Here is a 13,469-nt window from a genome sequence, read left to right as displayed (position 1 = left end):
TTTTAGAACTTTTGTTTATTTATGATATCAAAACATACCAAAGGCATATTTAAACTCATCTGAGGGAGTCAAAAACAAACTGATAACGACATATGGAGAAAAATATAATATAACAACAGTCACTGTACACAAAACACAATATAGAAAACTATAAAATAACCACAAACTCAACAAAATAACAGGAGTGGGTCATCACAAGTACTCCGAAAGAGTAAGCAAATCCTATTTATCATGTAAATTAAATTTACTATAATCTACATAAAAAATGTTGTTGTTGGCGTCCGTGTCAGATTTAAATGTATATAAAGTAAGGAGGTGTGGTATGATTGCCAATGAGACATTTATCGACCAAACTTCAAATGAAGTGGATGAAAGCCATTGTAGGCAAGCGTACGGCATTCAACAATAAGAAAACCCCACACCGTATGGTAGGCTGAAAAAGGCCCCGACATGAACAATTTGAAACTATTCAATTGAGAAAAGTTAAACTATTAACGGTTAATAATTTATTTAAAAAAAAAAACATGAACCATGCAACGACAACCACTGAACTACAGGCACAGAAACATGAACCATGTACCGACAACCACTGAACTACAGGCACAGAAACATGAACCATGCAACGACAACCACTGAACTACAGGCACAGAAACATGAACCATGTACCGACAACCACTGAACTACAGGCACAGAAACATGAACCATGCAACGACAACCACTGAACTACAGGCACAGAAACACGATTGTTAGATCAACCCTTCCCTAAACTGGGACAGTGGTATAACATTACAACGTAAGAAAATACTATAAAATCAGTTGATAAAGGCTTAACTAATCAGATGGATAAAAATAGAAAGACATCTAAAAAGGGAGGAGCGGATACGAACGGGTACTTATACATCCCTCACTACAAAAAGACACTTAACACAGACCTGACAGTAATCACAGTTTCTTATCAAAACCATCTTAGACTAAAATATCAATCAGTACACATCCAACATCGGTTAATAATATAATATAAAAAAAGAGATGTGGTATGATTGCCAATGAGACAATTCTCTACAAGAGACCAAATGACACAGAAATTAACAACTATAGATCATCGTACGGCCTTTAACAATGAACAAAGCCTATACTGCATAGACGTCATTAACAGTCAGATAAAACATGACCATGTACAATGCTAAACTATGGCGCGCAACTGGTATACCTCAAGATTATTGATCAAACTGAATTTTTTTTATGTATGTTATAAATAGCCCCAATATAAGGGGGTTTTGCTGACGTCTAGTGGCAAATATTCCATTTATATGCCCTAGTTTAAATTATTTCGACCTGTATACTTTAATTATTTAATCGGTAATAACGATAATCCCAAAATCATAATATGTTGGATTATAATTTGGCCGATTAAATCAGATATATGCATGCAAAGGATTATGGTGCTAATATGAATTCGACTTATAATAGGTCAGAAACAGTTTACGTATACACCACCAGAATTCGAAAGAAAAACCTTAAAGTACATCATACATCTTATTGTGTATACATGCATGACTACTAGTATCTTGTACAGGAGTATGTACCTTACACTTGACTTAGATAGATCAGAAACAAGTTACACTATAGAATTATGAAGAAAAACTAAAAGTACATCCCACATCTGATTGTGTAATATTGGAATATTCTATTTTATGGTATAAGAAATGAAATGAGTTTTGGATGCATTTTGATACTGTTATATCTGCCTGGTGTTTTACCAAATCCCATCGGCTGTTCCTATGATGCTACTAATGTACTTTACACGTGTAATGCACGATACTGGTCTCTACCTCTTCTGTTCAGTGACTTCACCATACAACCACAGCGTATTCTATTGGTAGATATCGCAGGGGAACTACCAGCTTCTGCACCAAATGGACCAACTTTTAGTGGGTTCAGTTCAACAAATACTGCACTCTTTGACGGAAGATTCTCTCCGTCTTTGCAGATAATGTGTTTTGTAAATAGCGATTTGATCCTTTTCATGGACACGTTTGCCGATTTTGATTGGCTAGACGAGGTGATTATTACTGACTGTAACATATTGTCTCTACCTGTCCAAGTGTTCTCTCATATTGGTGATGTTAACTCGTTTACAATTGAAGGAGGCTCTATAACTAACATGGTGGCAAACAGCTTTCAAGGATTAAATGTTAAGAAAATCACAACTGCGCCGACGCCGAAGGGATCATTTACAATACGTAACAGCCAAATTACTTCAGGACAGCTAGCACCTGGCGCTCTGTTTAACATTAACAATGCCACAACCATAATCCTCGAAAATAACCACATCACAACAATAGGAAGCGATACATTTCAGGGCGTGCCACACTTATATAACCTTACGCTTAGTTATAACGACATTACAAGCATTCCTGAATCTATATTCACAAACCTCCATGCGTTAGAGCACGTGACTATTTGGGGAGTTCAATGGGATTGCACGTGTGATAAACTCTGGTTTATACCTTACGCCTCTGACAACAATATAACTGTTAACGGAGATATCGTGTGTTATACACCAGCAGGATATTACAGTAAGTTTACAGTTTGTCAACATCAACCAATCTGCAAAATACATTCAATTGATTACATATTGTTTCAAACCTACTAGTACTGTATCTGTATAATATATACAATCATAGTTTTCCTCGTTGATTACTATATATACGTCAATGAGACAACAACCCAACAACTGTTCCGAGAAGCGTTCCACTTACAATTGTATTCTATATCTCCAATGATTGGGCATACAATGACATTTATAAAAGGTATCATATATTTCAATGTATGTACGTTGTTTATTTCTAAATCATTTATTGTTCTTGTCGTTACGTAACGACATTTTTTATATGATTGCCAATGAGAGAGCTCTCCACCAGAGACCAAATAAATAAACTCATCATAGATACCAGGACTAAATTGTGTATATACGCCAGACGCGCGTTTCGTCTACAAAAGACTCATCAATGACGCTCGAATCCAAAAAAAGTAAAAAGGCCAAATAAAGTACGAAGTTAAAGAGCATTAAAGACATTAAAGACCAAAATTCCTTATGCCAAATACAGCTAAGGTACATAGAAGTAGGCAACTATTTGTCATCGTACGGCCTTCAATGAAGAGCAAAACCCATACGGTAAGCTATAAATAACCACAACAAATTAAAAGGGAAAAAAAACAACAGCCTAATTAATGGAAAAAACAATATGGTAAAAATCACCCAACGACTTCAATTATATCACAGGTGCCTTGTGACAGGCACATTCGTCATTTGACTGTATCATAAATATGTATAAGTTTAAATCAAATTTACCTTTTGTTTTATGTTGTTAATATAATTCCAGATACAAGGGCCTCGTCATTTTATCAGAATAACTGTGTATTGCCATGCGATGGACAAATTGGTAAGAGCATTAATTGTAAAGACTTGATGGAGTCACTGTACTATAACAAAGTGAACTTTTATATGTTAAATTGTTGATTTCTGAAAGCTGTGACATTGTCTTTCGTAAAGCTACTATAGCATTTGTGAACTAAGTAATATGTGTGAAATTGTTGATTTCTTACTGTGACAATTCTATTTCGCAATGCAACGTACATATTGAACAAGTAAAATCATTGCACAGCAGTTGTTGATCTTTTAGATGGTATTACAAATTCAGAATTGAACTGATAATTTGATTAAAAGAGACAACAAACCGTCCAAAGAGTAGAAACGTCTTCTATCACAAGTTACTATGTTTTGACGTGTTAATTTTGTGCGCATTTAATTTACATTTGCGCGAATTTTGGATTTATTTCCTTTACGTTTGCGTGCATTCATGAATTGGCAATGTTCGCGAATGTAACGTATGTTAATCATAATGCTGGTATATAACATATCTTTGCCAAACAATGTGTTGTATATAGTTTAACAAGTACACATACATATATATATATTGTTTCTTTATATATATTCTTTTAGCCGGGTCCGATTTGGTGCGGTTACATCTTACATAAAGTTGTGACCAGTCTTAAACTTGTAGTGAGATGAGAGTTTTTTGCTCCATGTTAAAGACTTCACAGTGACCGTGACTTTCAGTTTACAGATAGCAAGAAAAGCGTTGTTCCTTTGCTTTTTATGTTGTTTTTTTTTGCTGTATATATACTGATTTTGGTCTGGGTGGATACCAAAAATCTATTTTCCCCTGTTATATGTACATTATAGTAGAAAGTATACTAAAATACCCTCCCCACACTGCCTGGCACTAAAATACCCCTCCTCCACAACCTGGTACACAATCACATAAAAAACTTATTAAATGTGTATGCTCAAATTTGTTGATCTATATGCATGTCTTATTACTAAAACTAATTTCAGGTTTCCATATTGGAGAAGTATGCATAACAGCTCTAGATGTAGTTAACTTCGCTACTGTATTATTAATTTTGATACTGACAATATTTGGTTTTGGAATTATCGTGCATCTTCACTGTAAAGAGAAAAATGAAGAGGAAAGAATAGAAAAAGTCAGAGGCATTCGAAATGTAATGGCTGACAAAATTGCAGGTATCCTTCGAAATAAGATAAATAAAATTGAAGAGTTTGTTCAGGATAATATAGATGTTTATCGCGAAAAAAACAAAATAAGGGAGGAAACTAAAGAAAATCAACCCAAAACGGAAACTCCAACTTCGCCAAGAAATTTAAATGAAATAGACGAAAATGAATACTCGAGTGACGACGAAAATCCATGCGAAAGTGATGACTCCAGAGACGACGATGATCTAGACGAAACTGAATACCAAAGCAGCAAAAGAGATTTAGATACCAGTCATGAAGATATTTGTCACTGAACAAAAGTTTACCAGTCTCATTTACAAATAATGTGCAAATAATAAAATGTATCTATTAAGTACATAAAACTTCAGAGGTTGTTGAAAAAATTAAAATCATGACTGTATAAACTCTCTTTCATCTTGCCAACCATAGTTTTACACTCATTTTTTTTTTAGATCAAGTATATATTGTAAATATATGAATGAAAATATTAAACATAGTTTTGTGTTAATAGCACAATAATTCAATGACCAAAAACACATAAAATTTCTAGAGACTATTTTAGTAATATTAGGCACAAGCAGTACAATAGGTCAATATGTAAATACGTTGTTACAATTATATCAATCACCGTCAGTTTATTGAGAATTTAATGATCCGGTGATCCAAAGTTCAATTTCCGATTAAACTTATAATGGGAAAACGGACCACTATTTTTTGTCTACTCTGTTTCTGATTATTTTTATACCACATTTATGAGCATAATGTTTTCTGGTCTGTTCGTTCATTTGTTCCTTCGTCCGTCCGTCTGTCCGGCTTCATGTTATAGTTTTTGGTAAAGGTAATTTTTTTTTATGAAGGTGATTCAGAAGTCCATTCAACTTGAAACTTAGTACACAGGTTCCTTTTGATATGATCTTAGATTTTAGACCCCAATTTCACAGTCCACTGAACATAAAGAAATGAAAGTGCGAGTGGGGCATCCGTGTATCATGGACACATTATTGTTGTTTCTACTTTATGTATATATGTATTTGGTAGACTAAGCTGGATGTTATCCTTAGTTACTTAACAGTAGTTATGGACATTTCTGTAATAATATGAATAAAAGGAGACAGAAACCCATCAACAACAAAACAAGAGACATGCGCATACTAACATACGGTTTTCAAAACGCAAACGTCTATTCAAAAAAGAGGGACGAAAGATATCAAAGGGACAGTCAAACTCATAAATCTAAAACAAACTGACAACGCCATGGCTAAAAATGAAAAAAGACAAACAGACAAACAATAGTAAACATGACACAACATAGAAAACTAAAGAATAAACAACACGAACCCCACCAAAAACTAGGGGTGATATCAGGTGCTCCGGAAGGGTAAGCAGATCCTGCTCCACATGTGGCACCCGTCGTGTTGCTTATGTGATAACAAATCCGGTAAATAGTCTAATTCGGTAGATCACATTCATGAAAGGGAAGGGGATTGTAGTTATGACGTAAGGAACATATCCGATATCATTTGTGAAACGGTTATTCCGTAACGGTCAACCAACTCGTGATGGCGTCCGTAAAATTTACGAAGGGATGATTTTAACTTCACCATTTGAAACTCATGGTTTAATAGCTTCCTTGTAAGCAGCAACCCTCTATGAAGAAAATCATGATAGGAAATGCAAGCACGGGAATATCGTATCAATTGGGAGATATATACCCCGTATGCAGGTGCTGCTGGAAATGTTGCTACTTAGATAATATCAGTTTCAGAGAATTTTTTGTTTGAATCAGAGTGATCCTTTACAAAGTAAGATTTTTGCCTCCCTAAGACAAGATACTTGTATCTACGTTGGCCATTCTTTTTTATGAAGCAAAGCAATACCAACTCTTTCAATTTGTCTTTTAGTTTGGAATGTGGAATACTTGTATTCCATGGCAAGCTCTAAATTATCAAAAGTTTTAAAAAAAAAGTCGACTGAATACATTTATTACAGCCCGTAATGATCTTGGTACAGCATAATATCCCTCAAAATGAAACAAAACCGACAATACAAACACTTACTTGACTTGTACAATCAAGAATTGGATCTCAAACAAGGGTTCACTTTGCCTACATTATTTTCTATTCCAATGTATGGTCATTTTGTCTCAACTATACGAGATAAATTGATTTGTGTGTTAACACTACTTACAGCAGGTTTGTGTTATTTCGTGGTAAATGGGCAGTTTCTTTTAGGAAGAAGACGGTCTTCGGTAAGTAAACTGAAAATCTTAATCAATTGGTGTCTAGCGCAAGTGCAAAGTTCGAACTCACAATCCCCGTGTTGACAGGCAATTTATTCATGTACAGTTATTCGACTACTTAAACCATTCACTCCTGAAACGAAATGCTCGAAAGCTGGCAGAAGAAAGTTACTAAAGTAAGAAGGGACTATTATTCAATAAATTTACAAAAATACTCTGTTTTATCGGAGTTAGGTTGTACATCTTTAAAAAAAAAAGTGGACCGTCACATGTTTTTTGGCTAAAAGTATGTTTGACTTTTTATCGGAAACAAGATTTTGCAGATGGATACATGTATATATTTAAAGAACTTATTAACAGTGGAAATGTTAATCATATTTACGAACCTAATCCTAACTACAATATACATAAATTGGAGAACATTAAGGACAGAGAAACGCACGAATAATAGCTAACAAAATGTATTAATCCGTGTTCAGATCCTTACATAAAAGATGAAGGGATACATGTGTATGAGCGGTATGTTGATGTTGTCCCTAAAAACTAAAAATATTACAAAGAATTCTATTCATTCTGCTTTGAGACCAGAGTATTGTTGAAAAAATACTTGAACAGTTTGCGTTTCAGATTAAAAAAGGTTCCGTGAAACGATCAGCATATGTTTTCTTTTTTTCCCCAAGATCTTCTCGAAGGGCCTTGAATGGCCCCCATACCACTAGCCGATTTATTTTGTTTGCGCTATGCATTACTCGACCAATGTATTTTGCCTAACAAGAGACTAGTTATAGCCCTGCTCGGTGATAACTACTTATTTGACATATCCCAAGCAAGACAGTCCTATTTAACAAACGTAAACATTTTTGGGGCCTATTTTATCAAGTATCTGGCTAGAAAAAAAATTATGACTAAAATCAGCAAAGACCCATCGAAAAAACATCTGATACAAAAATTTAACAATACTTTTAGATATTTGGATGATATATTGGCTCTAAATAATGACGACTGCAGTATGTATACTAAAGAAATTAATCCTGTTGAACTTACTTAAAATAAAGCTAATACTAACAATGACCACTGTCCCTTCCTTTTCTCGATCTTGATATCTATATGTATATCATTAACGGGAATCTTAATACAAAAAATTATGATAAAAGAGATGCCTTTTCATTTCCTATTGTTAATTATCCATTTTTAGATGTTGTTAATTATCCATTTTAGTTATGGTGACGGTCCCATGTCCCCATCGTATGATGTTTATGTATTTCAATTTGTACTGTTCGCTCGTGTATGTAACAACATATACGATTTAAGGGAGAGAAATTGACGTATTACTGAAAATTTATTACACCAGGGTTTTCGATATCATAAACTAGTCAAAACATTTACCAAATTTTATCATCGGTATAAGGACATCATTTGTACATATACTAGTAACTCAACATGCAGACATCTTATACGTTCGGGTATTTCCCATCCAATCTTTTATGGTAATATTCTTTACAAAGCACAAACATATCAGTATTTACCTCAAAAGCTAACAAAACCTTTAAACAGACTTATTAAGAAGGGGTATTGTTTCCATACTGTTGACTATATTGATTCACTTATAGGGTATTTGCATCGGAATTTAACACATTTATTCTAAATTCTAAACCAGTTGTTGGCATGACACAGGTTATGTTCTTCTCACATATTTTATGATGGTAAAATACTAAACCCCTAACATGAGGGATTGTGCCTGCCTGATATTCATATGATGAAGACGTTATCTTTTAATCAGTTTAATTGAGGTCTGAAGCTTGCATGTTAGTAACTGCTTGTAGTCTGTTGTTATTTATGTATTATTGTCATTTTGTTTATTTTCTTTTGTTTCCTATTCTGACATCGGACTCGGACTTCTCTTAAACTGAGTTTTACTGTGCGTACTGTTGTCCGTTTGTTTTTTCTACATTGGTTAGAGGTAAAAGGGAGGGTTGAGATCTCCAAAAAACATGTTTAATACCCGCCGTATTTTTGCGCCTGTCCCAAGTCAGGAGCCTCTGGCCTTCGTTAGTCTTGTATCATTTTTAATTTTAGTTTCTTTTGTATAATTCGGAATTAAGTATGACGTCCACTATCACTGAACTAGTATACATATTTGTTTAGGGGCCAGCCGAAGGACGCCTCCGGTGCGGGTTTCCCCCGCTGCATTGAAGACCCATTGGTGGACTTCGAATGCTTTATGGTCGGATTGTTGTCGCTTTGACACATTCCTCATTTCCATTCTCAATTTTGTCTTCCGTTTATTGTTACCTTATTTTGCATTGAATTAAAAGATAGAAATCTTTGGCAAATATGTTGTACCGATGATTTTGTTTTGCATGCATTATTAGAATGCCAAGCCTATGCAGATAGCCAAGAACGTATCAATTCGGATTAACACGGTGTCCCTTTCAATACAGAAAAAATGGTATACAATAATTTCTCGCTACATTGAAGACCTGTTGGTGACCCTCTGCTGTTGTTTTTTATTTGGGCGGGTTGTTGTCTCTTTGACACATTTCCCCTTTCCATTCTCAATTTTAATAATCACTGTTTAAATAACTAACAACTCATTTGCGATATAGGCGTTTTGTTTAGGGATGATATCAGAAGGCGGTACAATGTAGGGGGTAGTGGACAAAAATATCCGACCTCAATCGAATTTATGTCTTGTGTTTTGAAAGCCAAAATCAAAATGGCTGGCAATTGAAAATATTATATTCTGACTCGTCGATAGAAATAGTTCATACCATTGAAATAATCAATTTTGTTAAATAAATATGCAAAGAAAAAAAATTTCGTTCCCTTACAAGACTATCACTAGAAATCAAGTTAGAAATACGATTGTTTTTCCCTATAATGTAACAATATACATTAAAATCGACCCTTATAAGAGGTTTGTTTGCCTTACATTTAAAATATCTTAATCTCTTTTATTACAAAATAGGATTTAGTTAGATTACTAGATTAAATATTAATCGATTATATTTTGGTTACATTACATTAAGAACAAATTAAAATGGCGTCATCATAATAATGTTAAGAGGACACTTCTAGCCTTTTGTTGATATTTTTGGGGATGATTTAAGAGATATGGTTCTCCGATGCATTTTGATACTGATATTTGTACCTTTGACACTGTCTAATCCGACCGGATGTACGTACACTACAGACATTCTGTTATATTCCTGCGACAGCCGACTATGGGTGTTACCTCTAGATTATTCCCAGTTTACGGTGCAGCCACAGAGACTTCTGATCAAAGACATGTCCGGAGAACTTGCTGCATCTGCTCCTAATGGACCCGTGTTTAGTGGCTTCAATGCGATCAATACTGCATTATTTGATGTAAGATTCCCGCCATCTTTACACATTATGTGTGTCGCTAATGGATTTCTCATGATGGTTAAAGATGCATTTCAAGATTTTGGATGGGTCGAAGAGCTGATTATTCAGGATTGTGACATTCTTTCGCTTCCCGCGCAAGTCTTCGCACATTTTGGTGACCTGAATTCTTTAATTATTGAGGGTGGTTCAATGGATGCTATGGTCGCTGACACTTTCTATGGATTAAATGTCAACAAAATGTCGTCTGCTGTCACACCCAAAGGGGAATTTATACTTCGGAACACTGAAATTATTGGCGGTTCTTTGCCATACGGCGGTCTCTTCACCCAAAGCAATGTATCAACCATAATACTAGACAACATACACCTGAGCTCTCTTCGTACAGATACATTTTATAATAACCTCAAACTTACCAATTTATCTATAAGTTACAACGCCTTAACTAGTATCCCAGACAATCTGTTTATCCAGTCACAATCTTTACAATTCGTTCGGATATACGGAATACCTTGGGCGTGTGCATGCAGCTCTCTCGGATTTATACCTTATGTCATCAGCAATAACATCACTTTGGAAGGAGATATAGTTTGTACATCGCCTGCGAATTATGCAAGTAAGACTTATATCTAACGTTTCTTTATTCTTACTGCTTTATCAACATAGCTTTAAATTTGTATTCCAAAACGGCTATGTACAGTAACTATTATGTATTTTGTAACAAACAACTTCATTTGTTCTATTGTAATTTTAAGGCGTGTATAATATAATCAAAATACAATATTAATACACCAGGTGCCTAGACATGGCATTGTACCCGAGTAGGTTTCTTTCACAATGTAATGCCCAGATAGTGTGAAACATCATATATATCACGGTATCTCTAAAATTAGTCATATGATTACACAGAGACTTTCGGCGAGACATGTTAGAAGTAAATAATGATTATGGAAGTTCATATGTCTTTTTCTTTCATGTCTTTATTTAAAAAGTTGCTCTTATCATTTTGTATTATTACTTGACTTTTTTTGTATACTTTTATCTCTTGATGCTAACAAAAAAAAAAAAGATGTGGTATGATTTCCAATTAGACAACTTTCACAAGAAACCATATAACACAGACATTAACAACTATAGGTCACCGCATGGCCTTCGCCAATAAGCAAAACCCATAATACATAGTCAGGTATAAAAGGCATGACAAATGTAAAACAATTCAAACGAGAAAACTTACAGCCAAATTAATGTACAAAAAAATGAAAAACAAACAAATATGTAACACAGCAACAAACAACTTTAAATTAACGCCCGTTTTTTGTTTTACAGATCAGAGAGCAGCAGTTTATTATGCCACAAACTGTATAAGTTATGATGTTTGTGCTGGTCAAACAGGTCAGTATTACATTTTATTTTTCTAAATAAACCAGCCTTTATTACATTGTAATAGTTGTTGGGTTTAAACTCATCAAAGTGGCATTGTTTCATTCATTCCTTCTATTATTGCTTATATTTAAAGCAGAATGACATTTCTGTCCTTTTTATAATATATCTTCCTGTCCTTTAGTAAGAGTGATCATTTTTCAATTGTGTTAAACGTTTCAGATGTTAGTCCAGTAATATGATATTTGTCGTATAGACATTCATCTATAGTGTTCATGTTACGTGATGTGCTATTGGGTATTATGATGAGAACAAAGTGAAATTTAAATGAATTTGTAGATTGCTGGCCTATTTATGCATTAGGCTAGAGGCTTGGACTGCCTTTTGAAAGTATGGTACATACAATTGCTCAATAAGAATTTTCAAAAAAAAAAAAAAGATATCACACATTTATTCTCCGCTATGACTTAAATATCAACTTATCAATATCAATCAAACAATTATAAATCATTGGTATAATATAGATCATTTATTCTGGTATAACCTAAGCATGCAGATTTTTTATTTTACTTTACATTGCGTTGTACATTTGTTGAGGAAGCATTAGATCTGAGTTATATCATAACGTCATCAGGAGCAGCACATGTACAGCCAACAACTTTTAAAACATCAGAGAGAATCCATTTGTCATTTATAATTCTAATAAAATTGCACGATTTTCGAAGTTTAAATTGCTGTTTATCGCTCATGATAGCTATAGATTTTTAAACGATACAGTTCGACAGATAATAGTATGAACTTAATTCAACGGTCAATTTAAACACATTCTATCCAAACAATATTAGTACACTTTTATGTATGTTTTATGATCATGGATGACTTTCTAACATATGAACATGTATTGAACATATGCTTTCTGTTTTCCAGGTTTTGTGAGTGCTGGAAAATGTATAACTGTGTTAGATATCATAAGCTATGTATTATTCGTTCTCAATACTATCATAGCTTGTATAGCCTTTGGTCTCGTGTTGCATCTTTTCCTCCGACTTAAAGAAATTAAAGATAAACGAAGAGGTTTTATGTTACGAAGGATGTTTGGTGTTGAGCAGGCCAAGACGAAAACATTCAATGTAGTCAAGCCACGGGATCCTTCATTTGACTAATGCCAGCAGTCAAAGACTAAAACATTCAATGTTGTCAAGCCACGGGGCCCTTCATTTGAATTATACTAGACGACCAAGATCTAACCATTTAATAATGTCAGAACGAAGTACCTGTCTTTTGACATTATTAACAGGAATATCTTCATCGGATACCTTGACCTGTACACCAAAAGTAATCATAGTATCTCCGTATATCTAATGAAGTTCAATACAAAGCATATTCATTCTGTTTTTATACTTAACTAATTCATCTAATGATGATAAAAATAATTACCTGACTTAACTGAGTTATGTTTGACCTTTACAGCCTTAAGGCCGTAATCATGTAAAGTTGCATTGGTGGACGGTGCAAGTTAAATCATTGTCAATAATGGCTTCCTCATAAAATCTAATTCATAGAACATAACTGCTTCAATTTTAGTTTTGAAAATAACACATTCTATTCATGGACTATTTGTCTTCAGTGGACGTTTTATTGTATTATTTAATTTGTGTATGGTGTTTGTGTTTTGAATGTGCTTTTGGTATTTTTTGTCCCTATTTTATAACGCATACAAATTGCACAAAGCATAAGAAATTAACATTGACTAATGAACCATGAAAATGAGGTCAAAGTTAAATAAAACATGCCAGACTGACAAGTATCCTTTACAATCAATCCATACACAACACATAGTCGACCTACTGCTTATAATATCTGAGAAACAAACATAATCGTGTTAATTTACCATGAAAT

The 13,469-nt window shown here is 34.1% G+C and overlaps 2 protein-coding genes across 2 annotated transcripts; both read left to right on the top strand.

Annotated features, from left to right (window-relative positions):
- The first annotated feature begins 1,492 nt into the window (after positions 1–1,492).
- Positions 1,493–4,983, top strand: LOC139500827 (uncharacterized). The gene is made up of 3 exons (XM_071289702.1): positions 1,493–2,579; positions 3,387–3,446; positions 4,403–4,983. The coding sequence occupies exons 1-3, from the start codon at positions 1,712–1,714 to the stop codon at positions 4,876–4,878; spliced, it is 1,404 nt and encodes a 467-aa protein (XP_071145803.1). The 5' UTR covers positions 1,493–1,711; the 3' UTR covers positions 4,879–4,983.
- A 4,869-nt stretch (positions 4,984–9,852) lies between these two features.
- Positions 9,853–12,928, top strand: LOC139500816 (uncharacterized). The gene is made up of 3 exons (XM_071289687.1): positions 9,853–10,806; positions 11,517–11,582; positions 12,498–12,928. Exons 1-3 carry the CDS (start codon positions 9,939–9,941, stop codon positions 12,731–12,733), a joined length of 1,170 nt encoding a protein of 389 aa, XP_071145788.1. The 5' UTR covers positions 9,853–9,938; the 3' UTR covers positions 12,734–12,928.
- The last annotated feature ends 541 nt before the right edge of the window (positions 12,929–13,469 follow it).

This window comes from Mytilus edulis, chromosome 13 (assembly GCF_963676685.1).
Source record: "Mytilus edulis chromosome 13, xbMytEdul2.2, whole genome shotgun sequence".
NCBI lineage: Eukaryota > Metazoa > Mollusca > Bivalvia > Mytilida > Mytilidae > Mytilus > Mytilus edulis.
This window is presented reverse-complemented; position numbering and strand designations above follow the sequence as displayed.

What these genes read in the sequence shown, in the direction of transcription:
- LOC139500827 (XM_071289702.1), top strand. Translation starts at nt 1,712, where the DNA reads ATGAGTTTTGGATGCATTTTGATACTGTTATATCTGCCTGGTGTTTTA. An exon ending in TACACCAGCAGGATATTACA is followed by an intron (nt 2,580 to 3,386) that starts GTAAGTTTACAG and finishes ATATAATTCCAG; the next exon opens with ATACAAGGGCCTCGTCATTT. An exon ending in GCCATGCGATGGACAAATTG is followed by an intron (nt 3,447 to 4,402) that starts GTAAGAGCATTA and finishes AACTAATTTCAG; the next exon opens with GTTTCCATATTGGAGAAGTA.
- LOC139500816 (XM_071289687.1), top strand. Translation starts at nt 9,939, where the DNA reads ATGGTTCTCCGATGCATTTTGATACTGATATTTGTACCTTTGACACTG. An exon ending in ATCGCCTGCGAATTATGCAA is followed by an intron (nt 10,807 to 11,516) that starts GTAAGACTTATA and finishes TTTGTTTTACAG; the next exon opens with ATCAGAGAGCAGCAGTTTAT. An exon ending in TGTTTGTGCTGGTCAAACAG is followed by an intron (nt 11,583 to 12,497) that starts GTCAGTATTACA and finishes TCTGTTTTCCAG; the next exon opens with GTTTTGTGAGTGCTGGAAAA.